Source organism: Cebus imitator, unplaced genomic scaffold (genome assembly GCF_001604975.1).
Source record: "Cebus imitator isolate Cc_AM_T3 unplaced genomic scaffold, Cebus_imitator-1.0 Scaffold162, whole genome shotgun sequence".
In the NCBI taxonomy this organism is placed as follows: domain Eukaryota; kingdom Metazoa; phylum Chordata; class Mammalia; order Primates; family Cebidae; genus Cebus; species Cebus imitator.
In genome coordinates, this window is record NW_016107477.1 from 429,618 (window position 1) to 448,699 (window position 19,082).

Here is a 19,082-nt window from a genome sequence, read left to right on the forward strand (position 1 = left end):
AAGGAAATTAAATGGCAAGTATTGTTAGGTGACTGCAATGTTACATTCCATACTTTACATGGTAATTTCCAAGGCTTTATATTGGGGGCTGGGGAGAAGAATGAAGGACTTAGTATCTTCTTTGGTTTTCTTAAGGTCACATAAGACAAATCCTTTATGAGAAGCACCAAGCTTTTAAAAGACTAGTGATCGACTGCATGACATGTCCAATGAGAAATTTTAACTTTCTCATATGATACATAGTTGTAATTAATTTCTAAAATTTGCTTCATTTCTCAGCCTGGAGCATCCTTTTGGTGCCAGAAAGTAAGGAAACACTTTTAAAAGGGTACAGGAGGATACAGAAAGGACACAGGAGCCAGCCTGAAAGAGCTCCTGATGGCCATGGCTGAACAATTTAAATAAAAATGTAAACTGAGGGTAGTATTGAATTATAACACAAATAATCCAGTAAGTATCCATGAGTCCATACTACTAAAAATAAATGATTGAACAAATAAACAAAAGGAGGAACAGAAACAACTCTTCCTTATAGACTAATTCCAATTAATAGCTATAGTATAAATGAAGAAAATAGAAAAATCACCATTAGAAAACCACAGTAATAATTACTACAGAGAAGATCCACTGATGAATGGTAACGTTAGTGGTTATAAATTTAAGCTGCATAGTTTCAAAGTATATCCCCCACATATTTATTATCGCAAAGGGAAACATGTTAACAGTACAGTAGAGAAAGCTAGCAGAAGCCACCTTGACCAAGTGATCAAAGTTAAGATCATCAGTAACAAGACATATAGACATCATGTGCCCCATTTGACAGAGAGCATGTTGCCACTATAGATTCTTTCCAAAGATGCATAACCTCAATCTAACCATGAGGAAACATGAGACAAATCCAAATTGAGGGACATTCTGCAGAATGATGAGTTAGTCTTCCAAAGTGTCAAAGTCATGAAAGACAGGAAAACTGAAGACCCGCCAGGGACTGGAGACCAAGGAGATCCTAGTGAGTCAACTAGTATGCAAAGTGGGATCCCAGATTGGATCCTGGAACCAAACAAGGGCATCAGTGGAAAAACCGTGAGATCTAAACGAAATCTGCATTTAGTTAATAGTGTGGTACCAATGTCGGTTTCTTAGTTTTGACCATTGTACTGCATATTTGTAGGATGCCAACCTTAGGGATAGCTGAATGTGGTACATACAGGAACTCTCCTTGCTGAGTTTATAACTCTTCTGTATGTCTAAAACGATTTCAAAATAAAAAGTTTAAAAGTATAAAAAAAGATTAAAAAAACATAACTTGCTTTGTTGCTCTGTATCCACACTGAGTGGTAACTTGAAGGATGATCAGGAGTTAACAACAATGAAGGTAGGGATCATAGTAGCTTAGAAAAGAGAAGCATTAGTCATATGACTTGGTTCTATTTCTTCCTCAACCAGTTATGAGCTGTGTGACCTAGAGCAAGTTAAAGTTACTTTTCTCTAAGTTTTTCAATATTTAAAAAGGAGGCGAGTCAGGGTACCAACGTTGCAGAGCTAGAAATGAAGGTTAAATAAATTCAGCTATCTAAAGAATGTAATAGTGCCTAGCACATCATCAGAACCCAATCAATGTTAACCATGGTGTTGGCAATGATGTGGAAGTATTGACAATGATGAAGTGAACATAGCCTGTATGTGATAGCCACTAGCTGAGACACCCTCTCTCCATGAAGCCCTGAGGATGTCTCATCTCCCCCACACAGCTGCAGGTCCCACCAGAGCCCTCCAGTACTTTCCCTGTGTCCCCTTCCCAACCAGCCTTCTTTAGATGTTTATTGAGCACTTAGTGTTTGACTTAGTACTGTACCATATTAGGTAGCAGGGGCACAAAGATGAAATAAAAGTGTGGGTCTAGACATGCTCCTTGTCTACTAGGACAACTGCCATGTGAATTAATCCTTTCCTTTAATGCAGGGAATGCTTTGCTGGAAATAAGCCCAGGTAGTATGAGAGCACCTAACCTAGCCTGAGCTGAGTCTTACCAGATGAATGGGCAGAGGATGAGGGGAAGGGAATACAGACAGAAGAAACAATTGGATTAGAAAAGCCACAGGATCCTTAATTTGGTATTAGTATGGGGAAACTGTAAGAAGAAAGGGCAGGAACATTTTGAAGAGAGGCAGGTAAGGCCCAAGTGATTGACAATTATGCATATTGCGGTCAGTCCTAGAGTTTTATCTTGCGGGCAATGGACTGCAGTCAGGGGAGCAACACAGTCCTGATTGTATTTTGGAGCTACCGCTCTGACAACATTTGGGAGAAAAGACTGGAGAAATTTAAGACTAGTTAGTGGCAGGAAGACCAAGTAGGAGGTTTTGCTGTTCTTTAAGCAAGAAATAATAATATTGATGTTAACAAAGAAGGTATTATCATTACTATAGGAATAAATTATTCTTAGGGCAATAATAGTAGATGTGGAAAAAAGCAAGATGGATTGAGAAATATGCCAGAGAAAAAACTGACAGGACTTGGTGTCCCATTACTTGACACATAGTCTCCACTCAATGCACTAGTGTTGACTGCACTAACTGCCCGACTAGGAGAGGAGAGGTCTGCCCTGAGTCCCGCTTTCCAGCTTAGGTAACTGCTCGTAATGACACCTAACTGGGAGTGGTGCCATTTTTTTGATAAAGGAGAAGGGCTTGGGGAGAAATATGTTGTTGGAAAGACTGAAAGAGTGCAAGATAAATGATAAATTCTGTTGTGTACAGCTTCAGGCTGAGTTGCCCATGAGGCATCTAATTCATATATCTAACAATCCATAAAATATTTGCTTGCAGCTCAGGAGAGATTGAGACTAGGGAGAAATTAAGATTCATCCCAAAGCAGTATGGAGAAAAATAACAATTTGGGTCAAAGATGAAGCCCTGGGAAACACCAACAGGTAGTGGCTGAACAAGCGCTGTTTGAAGAAGACCAAGAAGGAACTGTCAGTGAGAGAGACAGCAGATCTAAGTAAGGCATCCACAAAACTAAGGGCTCAGAGGAGTCCACTAGATTTAGAATGGAGTCGCAAGTGGCCTCACCAGAACAATATCAATTGAGTTTGGGGATAAATATTAATAATTCTGTGGATCAAGGAGTGAATGAGAGTTTTAAAGAAATGGAGACGTTTAAATATAAATAAGTGTGGATACTACTACTAATAATAATAATTGCTACGGTTTAGTGATGTCCTACTGGTAAAGATAGAGCTTTGTATGTTTTGCAGGTATTATTTCATTTGATTTCCTCAATAACTCTATAATGCAGCTACTATTATCTCTGTCATGTTAGAAATGAGGAACTAGGAAAGGGAAGGAGATAGGAAGCTAGCAAGAAATTAATCAAGGAAAGGGGGGTTTTGTGTTTGCTTTTGTTTCTGAAGGATAAGACAGACTTGAGCATAATCATAACTAAAGGAAAAGAATCACAGAGAAGGAAAGGTTGGGATTATGGAGCCGATGGCGGGTCACAGGGCAGAGTTCTGGAGGAGAGGGGATAAAGGCACAGGTGGAGGTAATGCCCGTGAACTGAGGGCTTCTCCTTCTCAGAAATGAGAAGGAAGATGAGCTCAGTTATCAATAAACGCATACAAAATGGGTCAGGAAGTTGAGATAGGCCAACCGTATCACCTAAGCCTTTCATCTCAGTTCCCAAGGACATCAAAATTCTCACTTCCTTCCCCAACTCCCCCCATTCCTACTGGACTCCCTGCCACCTACAGCTACCCACAGGCTCGACAAAAGCTTGTGTATTAAGTGGGCTTGGGGAGATAGTGGACAAGGCAAGGTGGTACACAGATACCAGAACTCCCCCTAATGCGGCTTTTTAAATAGCATCTGTAGGGCAACTAAATTCATAATGAGAAATTTTCCCTTAGAACAAACAGCCACATAGCAAAATATTTATTATTTACAATAATGATATTCAGACTGGAACACGCATGCCCCTGGGAGCGCATAGCTTCTCTCAAAGGTATATGCTGGCAGTTGTCTAGTTTTAAGAGTCTCAAGGTTTTTGGGCCAGGCACGGTGGCTTATGCCTGTAATTCCAGCACTTTGGGAGGCTGAGGCAGCTAGATCACTTGAGGTCAGGAGTTCGAGACCAGCCTGGCATTGAAACCCCATCTCTACTTAAAATACATACATATATATATATATATATATATATATATATATATACACACACACACACACACACACACATACGCACGCACACATAAATTAGCTGGGTGTGGTGGTGTGTACCTGTAATCTCAGATACTTATGTCGCTGAGGCAGGAGAATCGCTTGAACCTGGGAGGTGGAGGTTGCCGTGAGCTGAAATCAAGCCATTGCACTCCAGCCTGGTGACAGAGAGAGACTCTGTCTCAAAAAAAAAAAAAAAAAAAGACTCATTTGCTTTTTAATTGTAGATTTTTTGTTTGTTTTTGGAGACAGAGTCCCACTCTGTCATCCAGGCTGGAGTGCAATGGCACAATCTCAGCTCATTGCAACCTCCACCTCCATAGAGCTTTGGGATGAGTCGTTCAAGTGATTCTCCTGCCTCAGCCTCCCGCATAGCTGGGATTACAGGCACGCACTGCCAATCCTGGTTAATTTTTGTATTTTTAGTAGAGACGGGGTTTTGCCATGTTGGCCAGGGTGGCCTTGACCTCCTGAAGTCAAGTGATCTGCTGGTCTTGGTCTCTCAATTGCTGGGATTACAGCCGTGAGCCACTGCACCCAGCAGAGACTCAGTTTTCAGAGCCTCAGCTTCTGGACCCTCACACGGCTCTGCTGGAGAAAGTGGCTGCTATCCGAAGGCTTGCTTTTCCCACAAGCCTCTTCCTTCCACTTGACAATACAACAGCAAACTGGCCCTATCCCCGAGGCAGACAGTGCACTGTCCCAGGACACAACACCTCTAGTGGGCAAAAAGAAGAAACTGTCTAAGAGATTGGTACCGACTTTGAGAAAACAATTTTTTTTCAATAATCAGATAGAATTACTTCAATGACTGATTAACAAATCCTTAGCCTGAGGTAAATGCATTCTAAATTTTTCCTTTCAACCAAATTGAAGAAGGAGAAAATGAAGTAGCTAATAAATTAATGCAAATTGGAGGGTATATGCTGTCATATGTTTCTCCTTCCATTTATATCCATCCAGGTTTGTACCTTAACAAGTTCATTTGTGCTTATCTCAGAAAGTGATAAAGAGAAGGAAAGAGGAAGGAAGGCAGGAAGGAAAGGAAAGGAAAGGAAAGGAGAGGAGGGGAGGGGAGGGAGGAAAAAAGGAAGAGATGGAGGGGAAGGAAGGAACAAACTGCTGCTAAACCCTGTTTCATTTTAGCAGTATGTAATATTTATTCACAGGTACCTGAGCTAGGGGGGAAAAATGCTCTGCCTATATTACTAAGAGATTGTTTCCCAAGAACACTTTTTCTGTGTAATATTTATTATAGTTTGCAATATGTTTGTGTCATTTATATGTAAGTGTATACTACTAATTGTAATGATCACTTAATCCACAAAATATTTTTAAAACTTAGAATATTATAGTCACATAGAAAGAAAAATTAAGTTTCAATTTATATATCCACTTTGTTGCAGATGGTAACCAATAAAATATTTTCAAGCATGAAAATATTACATTAGGGTAATATTTTGAGGAGGAAATAGAATGGAAACAGAAGTTTATGTAGGAAAAGAAATGATGCAAAATATCTATTAAAGTTTGTACTTGTACTGTGAAATATATGATGAAGGATAGAAAATTGCTCTAGTATTTAAAAGATAACAAAAGTGATGTTTGTTTGGTCATAAAAAGTATAAGTGGCACATAATATCTGAAATTACATACTGTATAATCATTTAAATTTAAGATAAAAATTTTAGACGTGAACTTGAAAATGTGCATGGAGTCCATAGGTTTTCAGTGTTCTTTAGGTGGCATGTAAGTGAAAAGTAAAGACCATTAGTCCTCAAGAGAGTACCAACTCCATCCATTCCCACAAAGTTTCCCTTCTCTCTCCGCTGTGTTTCTACCAATTCCTCTGGATGTTTGAAAAATATATATATGAGATAAAGCAAAGGCTTTGTTGACACATGGAGGAATATTTTTGAAACACTAAATGTGAAATAAGGATCTCCATTTCCCAGAGGTATGCCCCATTTGCTAGGGGCCCCACAGGGTATATGCAAGCCCTAATTAAATGCAAAACGTCTGTGGGTGATACTGATTATTTGTCAACATGAGGAGAAACTAAGGAAGTTCCGGTAACTTTCCCCAAGGTATCTTCCTAGCAATAGTTATTCAAAACATTCACTGGCTCTGGAATGGAGGAAGCAGGTTAAATATTTTGCTTCTAAGGCCCATAGCTTCAGACCTCCAACTTTCCCCGAATTTAGAAGTTGTTACAGGTGATGTTTTGTTGTGTGTTAATCACTTCTCACCAGATACTGGACGAGCCCTCGCATGGCCCTAATGTGTTCTGAACTCAAGAAATTCTATAAAAAGCTCAAGATGAATAATTAGGGAAGGAAACCCAAAACTTTCAATTATTAAAACTTAAGGAACTATTTGAAGATTGATTTAATGCTGGTTATGCCATTTCCGAAGGAACAATATAATCTTACAGAATTTTATCAATATAATCTTACAAAATCCCTCTTTATTATAATCTGTCGGTTTGATTGGACAATGCCTCCTTCAGCAGGATTGCATAGCATTTTAGAACAATTTTCAGTCATCTGAAACAGGAACACTCAAAATTAGTTTTTCAGATACAGAGGCAATCTAAAGGCAGAAGTAACAAAACAAGACAATAACATCAAACTCCTTTTTGGTAAACAGAGCATTTTTAGTTAGATGGCTGCATCTTAAAGAGGTCGTCAGCTGGCTCCAGTATATTTAGCAAGTATTGGTATTTATTATACAAAGTTAATCCAATGCTTAATACCAATCACTCACCTTTTAATTTGGAATTACTGTCACTGCTGTGTGCATGACCCAAACAGTAATTAAGAGTCAGCAGGGCTCATGAACAATTAGATTAAAATGTTGCTGGGGTGTAACATATAAAGCAGTCCCCCTAATTAGAGATGCCCCCATTGTGAATGAGCAGCCACATGAGTGAGCACCTCCGGGATGAGAGAGGGATGAGAGGAGGGATGAGAACGGTGCACATTTGTGGCCTCCTTAAGGGCAAATCCCTTTTACTGCACTGTGGGTAACCCGTGGTGACTGACCTAGAGACACGACTCACTCTTACATGGAAAATGTCTCTTTTTCTATGTACCTTGGCTAAGGGCAGACGACCTGCTATAGCTATTTCCCAATGCCTCTAGGTAGGGAGTGGTTTTTCTGGCATTTCTCATTGGAATTCATAATATATTTCTCCATGGCAACATCACATAAAGTATGGGTGTAATTAGATTGTATTATTTTTTTTTCTAGTACAAACTTAGGGCTCTTTATTCAGGCAGTAAAGTAAGGAACAGCGAAGTGGGAGGGCTACACCATCACCATGGCAACAGAAAGCCTCAAAAGCATAAAGTCCCTCGACTTCTGTCGGGTAGACTCTTTCTAGCTCAGGAGAAACACATTTTAACTGGCTGAGAACAAGGTCAGGCCGCCTGGTCACACTGTGGAAGGACCGCTGGGTGCGCGGCCTCTGGTCTGTCCTGGAAGTGCTTGGTGAGGGCTTCCAGCAGCTCCTGCTTCTTCAGCCCACTCTTCAGCCCGTACGCCCGGCAAGCCTCTTTCAGCACGGGCACAGTGAACTTGCCCAGTGTGCCCTTGCTGATGTGGGTCTTCAGCTCTTCTTCTGAATACTCCACCTTGGGCCTTTTGCTTCCGGAACCTTCATTATCGTGTTTTCTCTTGGTAACTTTCCCTTCAGGATTGTAATAAGGTGGGTAAACAAGCTCCTTAAATCCATCCACCAGGGAACCCAGTGTTTTAATCATTGCTTCAGCCTTGGGCAACGTCAGATCCACTGCTTGTTCAGGCTCCATCAAATCCAAGGCCAAGGCATCAAGGTTCCTGAAGTGCTGCTGCAGCACGGGCTTCTCAAAGCTGTCATTTCTGTATGTGAAGCGGAGCTTCTCAACAATAGCCTTCATCTTGTCCACCTGCTCTGGAGTTGCCATGATTTTTTCAGTAAAGGGCATCTTCCTCTTATCATCAGCAAATGGTAAAAAGACCAGTTGAAAGCCTGGAGGAGTGACCTGAATTTTCTGATCATCCAACTCCTCGTCCTGTGGCACCAAAGCCACACAATGGGGGGGATGTTCCTCCAGGGTGTGTATCTGCACAATGCTGCAACCTCCTTTTCCAGACACTTGATGAGCAGAGCACTGAACAGGGTTGAGCTCCCAATCACCAGAGACTCCTCTGGGTACACAAACAGGGAAGGTCTCAGGTAATGGTGCTTCTTCAACATTACCAAGGGCTTGAAGCCCAGGAGCATCAAACCTGGATCATCAAATCGTTTTAGCTCTTCTGTCTACTCTTTCTCCAGTATAATCTGATGACTCCCATAGATATGCTACCTCTTGGTATCTCGAGGTAGAAGCAAACTGCCTGTACTTGTATTAAATGTCCGGGTCTTGGTTTTCACTGGTTCATTTGTTTCCCGATAGAGATTTATTGGAGGAGGCTTGAAAGTCTTCTGGATCAGATTATAAATGCCCACAGAGATCGCTGTATCTTTGTTGAGCTTCAGCTTTAACCTGCTAAGTGCTCGCTTCCTTGTCCCCTTGGCGCGAACCTTCTGCAACAGGTCTTCTAGATGGCTGCATTCCTCAAAGTGAACCCTGAGGTCCTCATCCTCTGCTATGCTGATAATATCTCTGTAGAACAAGGATATTTCAAAGCCCCCAGGTTTCTTCAGGTGCATCAAGTCAAGGAAGATGCCTGTATCTCGGAGATCACCAGCTTTGGTCCTGGCCTGTCTGGCTTTGGCACTGTCATTGCCATGGGGGTTGTCTTCATTGGTGAAAAGCATGATCCTCTTATGACTCATCTTGAACTGGACATCACTAAAGAGGCTGGCACAGACCCACAGCAGTTCACTGAGTGAGCTGTCAGATCTGTGGCCAATCAGCTCTTGGAAACGTTTTTGTCCCTGTTGCCCCTTAAACTGGTCAAGCAAGCTCTAGAATTCATTTTGCACCTGGATTATCCAACTCCTGTAAGACGTAAATATTTTTTAAATTCACTGAATTTTTGTCTTTCTCCGTACCATAGAACACCACTGCCAAGAGATCTTGATCACTGCTTACGATCTTACTGATGTACACACTTTGGACACACTGGATGCTCATGTCAAAAGCAGTCAACTCATCTCCACTTTGAGATTTAAACATAGCCCTGGAGGCATCAACCAAAAAAATCAAACTGTCTCTTCCTGAATGTTCGTAGTCTCCACTGGCTTCAAGGTTCTCCTCTTCTTCTTCTTCTTCTTCTCTTCATCGCCCTTGGTTTTGTAATAGGACTCCCACCCTGACATGTTGGCTACTGCTCACTTTGGTGCAGGGAAGCGATCAACTTGGACAGAAGAAGAGAATGCACGCAGGCGCGGGCCCAGTTCTCTCTCCCCTAGATTGTATGTAAATAGCAAAGTTTGGCTTTGCAGAGCCCTCGGGTTTTTGTTACTCTAGCTGGATGAACTTGGCTCAGAGCTGAATGCATACTGCTTTCAAATGTGTATGTAGTCAATGCTGTTTTAAACGTTAGCTATTTATGTTTCAAATTTTCTAAAATGCACACTTGTGAGTCTTTTTAAAAAGCACATCTTGTCGGCTAAGGAAGGGTTATTGTAATTCTTATAAGGAGATATAATACAGTGATACTCTCAGGATATCTACAGTTACACCACTTCCTACCTTACTGGAAAAGGCGATAGACAACTGTGCTTTGATTTGTCTGCCTTCTCTATCCTATCCTGCGTTCAGGCTGTCAGCGATCACATCTTTATTTTTTCTGCATGCTGCCTCTTACCATCCTTTGTCACCCTTCAAATCAAATAGGTAAGCTTTACAATTATATTTAGAATGAGAATACATGTTTTGTGGCTTCATCTAACTTTTTCCCTCTGAGTAAGAAGGACATGCTGTAATACAAGAGCTTTATAATATCTATTTGAGCTGTTCAGTGGCATTTTTTCATTTCCTGGAAAATGGCATTTTGAACAAGAGAATCAAGTTATACTGAATAGGAAAAGTGATGCTTTTCAATACTTCAAGGGAATTATGAGTTAACTAGGCTTGCAATGGCTGTCTTGGGTACTAAACTATCATGTATAATATTTTTAACATAAAAAATGTATTTAAATTTCTAAATAACTGGCTCACCAGCTCCTAGAATATAGTCCATTCTTATGTTGGGAGCTTCCTTTACTCACACAGGTTTTTATTTCTCTGCTGTTGCCTGGCAACTGAGATGTGGCAAGAGATGTCAGAGGTTAAGGAGCAGACTACAGTCATTATGGAAAGCAAGCTCTTATCAGCATTTTCCATCTAACTTTGTAATCTTTGAAATAAAATAGTTTTCATTGTATTAAATGTCTGTAATTTGTTTCTTATCAAATGCCAAGTATTTAGAGACATTTTTTCTTTCTGAATATAAGTCCACTACACATGGAGAATTATAATTATGTGGATTGCTTTGAAATTTTGAAATGGGCTTCTCTATTACGCTAGCATACTTTGAAGGTTAAAGTGAAAAACTGGCATTCCGAAGCCATGTGCTATGCCAAAAGTAGTTGTGAACACGCTTGAAAGCATTCCAAGAAGTATCAGAAACAAATATTGGCTCAAATAATATCCTCACTTTGAACCATTAGTTAAGGTTGAATTAAATTCTACTTCCAAATACATCTGCCTGCCTATTAAAAAATTGTTCTTTAGAGAAACGAATGAAAAATGTTCTATAGGTTCACTTGTATCTATTTTGAAATGGGAAGGAATGTGATCAAGATTTAAGCATCATCTCTAGAGTTTATTTTTTTCAGCCTACTCTGTACCAAATGCAGGCTCCTAAGGATTTATTGCTCATGGGTGATTAATTGCATTCAGCATGGCACAGTTTAAGACTTCTTTAGTGGGGATAACACAATAGGCTTTCATAGTATTTCATTTCTAGGCAATGGGATGGTTTAATGAGTCCTAGTCCAAATTTTAAACTTTTACTAATTACTGCTATAAAGATAAAGTGACCTGAGTTAGAATCATATCCAACGTTGGTTTAAAGTGGATCCAGAGTTATTTTTGGAGAGATTTTTATTCCTGCTGGTTGATCCTCCATTTCGTCTCTCAGTGAAACCACAGCTGCTATCCATTTAGGGATATGTCCTTAAATTTCATCAGGGAAAAATAACTCCACCCTTCCTCCATTCCCAAATACGTTGGCAACACTACACTCCAAGTTTCGGTCAGAGATTATAAGCCAAGACTCTGGGTTGGATAATTCTTATCAAAAGCTTAGTTGGGAAAAATATACCCATGAAAGTAATTGCCTGAAGGATATGGGGACTGCCTGTTCCTCACATTTCCTGCATTTCACTCTTGGCTAGACCTGTGTACTTGGAATCATTGGCCCTTTCAGAACTGCTTGTCCTCACTTAGGTTTGTACACTATGTAAATAACCATATATTGATGATGTCAGTCATACGACAGTCTCATCAGTAGGCGTGGGAGTCTCGCTCTACCTCTGTAAAAGGATGCTAAGTTATTGCTTATTACATTATCCATTAAGAACACCCATGGAAGAAACTTGTCTTAGGTTTTGGTAGTAGGAAAACTTGGGGTTTTATCTCACAAATATTTCGTATCTTCACGTTCATGTTTTCCTCTTCACTTTCACTGCTAGGAATCTAAGAGCCAAATTCTCAACACACCTTTATCAACTATAAAAGACGTTAAAGTATATGTTTATCATACTTATTTTTCCTTGGCTTTAATTTTGCTTCCCATATTTTCTTTGAATACTGACATCATCAAATATTTGTGCTACTGGAATAATTGGGATGCCTACCTGGAGTAAGTTTAAACAACTAACAACAAACAAAACAGTCACATGGAAGAGAGAGAAGTTAATTGTCTTATTTGAACTTCTGAGTTTGTTTCTTGTTTTTGTTGTTGTTTTGTTTTGGTTTTTAGAGCCAGGATCTCACTCTGGTTCCCAGGCTGGAGTACAATGGTGTGATCATGGCTCACTGCAGCCTTGAACTCCTGGGCTCAAGCAATCCTCCTGCCTTAGTATCCCAAGTAGCTGGGAAAACAGGTTCACACCACCACACTCAGGTAATTTTTGATTTTTTGTAAAAACAAGGTCTTGCTATGTTGCCCAGGCTCATCTCAAACTCCTGGTCTCAAGCAATCCTCCCACCTTGGCCTCTCAAAGTGCTGGGATTATAGGCATGAGCCACTGTATCTGTCAGCTTTCCTGTTTTGTGAATCCAAATGGAAAGAAAGATACCCATGTACTCTCCCCACTTACTACTGCTGTGAGAGCCCTGGTATTCAGAGAGATGCTGAGAGCTGGGCATAAAAGGAATACGAGGGAGCCAGGAGGGCACAGAAGAGGGAAAGAAAGGATGTCTCAGTCTTTGGCAGCAAGGAATAAAGAAAGTTTCTATGGTCACGTCTAAGAAAAGTCAAGAAAGTGCAAGTCAGAAACTTCTTGCATTAAATGCAAGGGTGACATTTAAAATCCTGACACATCCAATTTGTATAACATAAAAATGTCATCTCCAGAATGCATATTTATAAAGCAGTTTTCTTCATATAACTACAATACTATACTGCATCACCACTTGGCCCACACACATATGCAATTCAAAGTCATCCCAAACCTGTTACTATATTTTCCACCCACACAAGTAAGAGCACAGCTTCATTAAAAAACAAAACACATGAGGAATTTAGAAAAATTGCTTTGGCTGAGTAAAATGGTAATATTGCCAATCAAAAGCAATCATATACCCCCAATAAATAGGACTTGAATAATTTAGTAGCTATACAGAGGAAATGTAACTATAATTATGGACTCTCAGAAGCCACTATGCCTAGAGATAGGGTATAGATATGCCTAGGTAGCTGACATGATATCTACTCATATGTGCAGATCATCAGTGGGGAAGAGGTTTTATGTCAGAATGTTTAGAAGGTTAGGTACACATAGCAGTTCATTGGGTTGGTTCGAAGACTAGCAGGCACCTCAGCACTTCACGTTACTCCCAGAAGACACCATTTCCTACGTTCCTCTCCTACATCTATACCCATCAGGACCCTCATCTCATGTAGAAAACAAGTTTCTCGGGAATTTTTATTATAAATGTTATCATAGTCACATTATCCTTACACACAAATAAGAAAAAATTAGCTACTTTTTTTTTTTTTTTTGAGATGGAGTTTCACTCTTGCTACCCAGGCTGGAGTGCAATGGCATGATCTTGTTTCACTGCAACCTCTGCCTCCTGTGTTCAAGTGGTTCTCCTGCCTCAGCCTCCCAAGTAGCTGGGATTACAGGCATGTGCCACCATGCCCAGCTAAATGTGTATTTTTAGTACAGATGAGGTTTCTACATGTTTGTCAGGCCGGTCTTGAACTCCCGACCTCAGATGATCCACCCACCACAGCCTCCCAAAGTGCTGGGATTACAGGCCTGAGCCACTACACCAGGCTGCTACTTATGCTTTTAAAAAATCAAAACTAAGAGAGCTCAGGTGAAGAATTACCTAATTTCAATAAGCAGTCATAAATTTAGGTACTTTGAAAAATTTACCTAATATATTTACCCTTTAATAATATTAACATTTTCATGTTAAGATTCTCTCTTAACAGTGTGTCCTTCACAGCTAATACAAAGTCCAAATTCCCTCTCTATTTCTGTAATTATATGATTTAGTTTAATTCTCTAGTGATTATACTATAAACGAACCATGGAAACGAACTTTATATTAGAGTCAGATTTTTTTTCTTGTTTAGATGTAGGGTCTTGATACATTACCTAGACTGGCTTTGAACTCCTGGGTTCAAATGATCCTCCAACCTCAGCCTCTAGAGTAACTGAGACTATCCGCACATGCTACCTAAGCCTGGCTAGAGTCAGTTTTATTTTTTCTATTTTTTTTTTCAATCCTGTTAGACCTACCTCAACTTCATTTTATTTATTTATTATTTTTTTATTTTATTAGAATCAGTTTTTTAGACATGTAATCTTCCTAATTTGATTCCCTCTGTGATCTTAGAGTCAGTATATCCAGAACTTACAATGTGTCTCCTCCCCACCCTAAATAATGTGGTTCATACTGCACTCCTGCTTTCCTTCTTGGAGTCTGAAATTTTGATACATACCCCCTGCCTATGTGACCTGCTCCCAGTAAAAGTCCTGGGCCCTGAGTCTCTAGTGAACTTCCCAACATACCATGTGTTGTCATAGTTTGCTGGTGGAGAATTAAGTATATCCTTTATGACTATTTTGGGAGAGGACCTTGGCAGCTTGTGCCTGGTTTCCCCAAGACTTTGCTCCTGTGTACCTTAGTTTTGTATCATTTTCCTGTAATAGAACTTGGCTGTGAGTATGACCATATGCTGGGTCCTATGAGAGCTCTCCAAGCCAGTCACCAAACCCGGGACCCTGACACAGCCCTTACAGAAATCATGTCATTTCTAGCCTCTTCGGTCTAACTTGAGGAGCCCTTCATAACTGCCTGCACTATCACTTCCGCAAGCTTTACCACTGGATATGAGCATGTGCCCACTACTAGGGTTACATCACGGTTTATGCGGTAGGGAATGGCAATTCTTGGGGGGATGGTTCTCAGCCATGAAAAGTGGTTTCTGTTCTTAGTTCCCTGTTTGTTCTGTCACTTGCTGTTTAATTGTGAGTAATTCACAATCTCTCTTAATATCCTTACCTATAAAACATTCTCAATATCTGATCTAATTTGGATCGTGTGTGCCCTTCAGATCTCAAGTTGAAATGTGATCTCTAATGTTGGAGGTGGGGCCTAGTGGGAGGTGTTTGGATCATGAGGGTGGATCCCTCATGAATGGCTTGGTGCTGTCCTCATGGTAATGAGTTCTCACCCCTGTTGGTTACCAGGAGATCCGATTGTTAAAAACAGCCAGTACTTCCTTTCTTTTCCTCTTGCTCCTTCTCTGGCCATTTGACACCCCCACTTCCCCTTTGACTTCCTCCATCATTGTAAGCTTCCTAAGGCCTCAACAGAAGAAAATGCATCTTGTACAGCTTGCAGAACTGTGAGCCAAATAAACCTCTGTTCTTTATAATTATCCAGCCTCAGGTATTCCTTTATAGTGGCACAAAACAAACTAAACAGTATCTTTACACAAGATCTGAATAAAACCACAAGTATGAATAACATCTGTATGTGTGATTTTGATTTTCTGTAATATCTTACCAGTTTGCTACTGAAAGGCACATTCTATCAAAGTTTATTGTAAAGTGAAACAGCTCTGTTAAGGAAGGCTCATCTCAGTAACATCCATATGGAAAGTAATTTTTACGTAGTTTTGTAAAAGTTTCTGGAATCATTAAAAAATTAGACACTTAAAGGAAAATCAGACACTTAAAAATATGTAATATGCTACAATTTAGGAAAAACATTCAAAATATCTCACCACAAGTTAGTTCTCCCAAATAGTAGAATTGTTTTTGAAAGTTAATGTCAGAAAAAATAAATAAATAAAAGATAACAGCAACATAGTAGTTGGCAGGAAAGCGGTGGAGTTTCTGTCTAGACATTGACACTCATCCCTCAGGATGAAGCAGATGACACAGATAAGAAACAGTCCCTTTCGAAACATTAAGGATCCCTTAGCTAAATTCATAGCAAGATCAAAAGGTTTCAACAAAAGAGCCTATGGGAATACCTCACTGAGTTTACTACTGCTTCTGTATACAAATCTCACTAATTAGTCACTTCTAATACCAATTATTGTTGAAATATATTTTCCCAAGGATCAACAGAAGACAGACAAACTCACTGAGGGACCCATATGTAACGCTCTGAAGCCTTAAATAGGTTCCTGAGCTGGGCTTGTGGGCAGCCCCATGCCTCTGAGGTTTAAGAAACATCCATGTTTCAATGAAGTTGGGTGGCCAGTTGTTTTTACAATTACTTATAAAATAAACTTAATTATATTTCATTATACTTCTGTGTAATTTTTGGCACAAAGGAAAATGAATTACAACTTGTGGTTTGCAAAGTCTAAGCATAAGTACACGGCATTCTTGTCTTTAGAGAACATTCAAACTTTTAACCACCTCCTAAATTGAAGTTGCCATCACAACTGAAAGCTGTTTCCAAACGCTTCAAGTGAGCGTCTCCAAAGCGAAGACTTTCGGATGTATTGGTCAGGCTGGTGTGTACTAAGTAAGAAGGACAAAGGGAAAGGTGAGATGACATTGTAGCTAAACTGCATCCATTTTCATTTCTGGATTTTCCTACTAAAACTGAAAAGCAGAGCTTTCAAATCAGAGAAAAACTAGAGAACAATTAGCATAGCAAAGCCATGAATAACAGATATTTTAAGAGGCATCATGCACTAAAGAAGAATTCCATATTTCCTGGTTGAATTTACATGTGGATTTGTTTAGATATGCATCAAATGCAGAGTTATAATCACTAACAATGGCCACTTCTCACAAGCATACATTAATGTTAGCAATCCAAAAATTTTACCTCCAAATCCTAAGAGAGACTTTGAGCACAGATAGAGACAGATGAAAGATGGCATGCTGCAGTGCAGCAATTTCAAAGTTACTGTAGCATTGACTCTCCGGCTTCTATTCCTCCAGGAATATTCTCAGTGAAACACAGAAAGGTAAAATCAATTGCTTTCTATCACATCCAGATTCTCTCCTTAAATTCAACACTCCAAAAATCAAGCCGGGGCAGGAAGCAATAACTGCACAGTATTTGATGGTGTCCTTCAGATTCTTCTTCTAATATTTTCCCCTGGTTCCCAGTGTGGCTTCTCCGCATGACTGTGCAGCATTCTCTAAAGTGCTGTGGAAGTAGATCCCAGCAGCAGAGAAACAGAAAACCTGAAGTGTCATGGGGCCGCCTATGACCACTGGCTTCTGAGCATCATCATTTTGCTTCGTACTGAATTTTCAGTTTAGTTATGTATATATTGTTATCCTTATCTTTCACAATTGTCATATTAACATACACTTCAAACATTTACAGATAGGGCTACTGAGATCAACACAATAGTTATACTGATTTTTCCCTTTATTTTTGTCAAGGACTGCATTGAAATTCTTCCCTTCTGCTTTCTTTCCCTGTATTTCCTTCAAAGGAGTCTGAGCTCATTTAACTTGCTTTATTCTCTAAAGTTCAATAATACTAGTAGGACTACACTGGCCACACCAATAAGCAGCACTCTCCACTAAGCAAATGAGGCCAATTCCAACCAAGCCAGTCCACTGATAGGAGGCTCCAGGGGGCAGGAGGGAGCAGGGCCCAGGAGAGAGCAAAAAATACCATTTTTTGGTCATCTATTATGCTGTACGCCAGCACTTACAGTTCCATTTGTAAACATTAATTTAATCCTAAGTCAATTCTGTGAACATTGTATTATCCACATCCCCATTTTTACAGACACAAAAATGATCTCAAAATGATCAAGAAATTTGCTTACATCTCCTATAAACCAGTAAGAAGATCACAATCAATCTTATAGAAACATGATCAAAGGATAAGAATAGACATTTCATGGCAGGGAAAGCACATCATGCCCATAAGCATGAGAAGTGGTGGTCAGCACCATTAGTAGGCAGAGAAATGTAAATTAAACCTCAGTGAGGGATAATATCATGCAATCAAAAGCCTCAATTTCATATCCATTCACTTAGCAAAAAATGGAAGTCTCACAATTCCAGATGTTGGAAGGAATGTGAAACCACATTCCAATTAGAGTGAAAATGCAGGCAACCACTTTGGAAAACAATTCGGTACTGTCTCCTGATGCTGAACATTCATACACCCTACAACCCAGCAATTCCATTCCCACCCAAGAGAAACTCTGGCACATGTGCACAGGAGTTACAGTTACCGTCAACAGTGCTGAAACAGCCCTCTCCACAATAGGCAAAATTGTGAAGACACTCACATACCCATCAAGAAGACATTGTAGAAATAAACTACAGTATATTTTACACACTGGAATATTTAACAATAGAGCAAAACAAATGTTACTACAGCATATCACAATGTAGATGAAACTTCACAATAAAAAAAGGATTATCTACAAGATGTCCTTTTTAAAAACCTAAAAAGTTATAATTTAAATTTCCTTTTCAGAGTGTAATAAGATTGCATGAACAGGAAAGTAAAGGCATAGCAAACATGAAACTCAGGATGCTGTCTCTGTTAGGTGGAGAGAGAGATTAAGACAAGGGAACTGCTAAATGGTGAGATGAAGGTTATCATCAAAAGCTTAGATGTTGTTTTGGCAGGTGGCTCACAGGTGCTTTTTATTTAAGATGTCTAATTAATAAATAAAGAGGAAACACCAATGAGTATGTATCATGAACCAAAGATTATTAGTAATTTAATTTTGTACCTCTGAGGTCCTAAAAACGCCCAAAGGATTAAGATAAAAACAACAAACACAAATCAGGCCCAAGTCATCTAGTGATGCTTCAGGCGCTCAAATTCCGACCTGCCAGACTCCAAAGCCCAAGCTCTTCCTTTCTCAACTAGAAATCCAAAGCCAGTACAAGTTACTCCCATTCACTCATGATGATGAATGACCTTGTCTATGGGTTATAGCCAGAGTTGATAAATTTATTTTTTCCAGAAGTGTATAAAGACAAGAAAGATATTACCTGTCTGACAGAGACTTCTGGGCAACACAAAGCCTGAGCTAAGCTAGAATCCTGGACCTACCACACACTGTAACCAATGTCCCTAGAGGGGAACGTTTCACACTCTCAGCCTCCATTACCTTAGGATGTGAGGATTAGAGATGACAGTGAAGATAATCATAAAGACTGACACTTTTTGTTGCTTATAAGCCAGAGTTTTT

At 39.8% G+C, this 19,082-nt stretch overlaps 1 protein-coding gene and 1 pseudogene across 33 annotated transcripts in view; both read right to left on the reverse strand.

The window, feature by feature from the left end:
• The window catches only part of EPB41L3 (erythrocyte membrane protein band 4.1 like 3), a 243,717-nt gene that overhangs the window by 166,249 nt on the left and 58,386 nt on the right, over nucleotides 1–19,082 (reverse strand). Inside the window, exon 1 of one of the 32 annotated variants that reach the window (XM_037744000.1) lies at nucleotides 16,730–17,058. The exons of the other annotated variants lie outside the window; for them this stretch is intronic. Coding sequence (XP_037599928.1) covers nucleotides 16,730–16,784 — 55 coding nt within the window. The 5' untranslated portion in view covers nucleotides 16,785–17,058. Of the gene's footprint in view, nucleotides 1–16,729; nucleotides 17,059–19,082 lie in introns of those variants that run through there. 32 annotated transcript variants of the gene reach the window in all.
• On the reverse strand, nucleotides 7,467–9,604 carry LOC108314810 (annotated as a pseudogene). The gene has a single exon (XR_001829670.2). The product of XR_001829670.2 is annotated as an X-ray repair cross-complementing protein 6-like (transcript).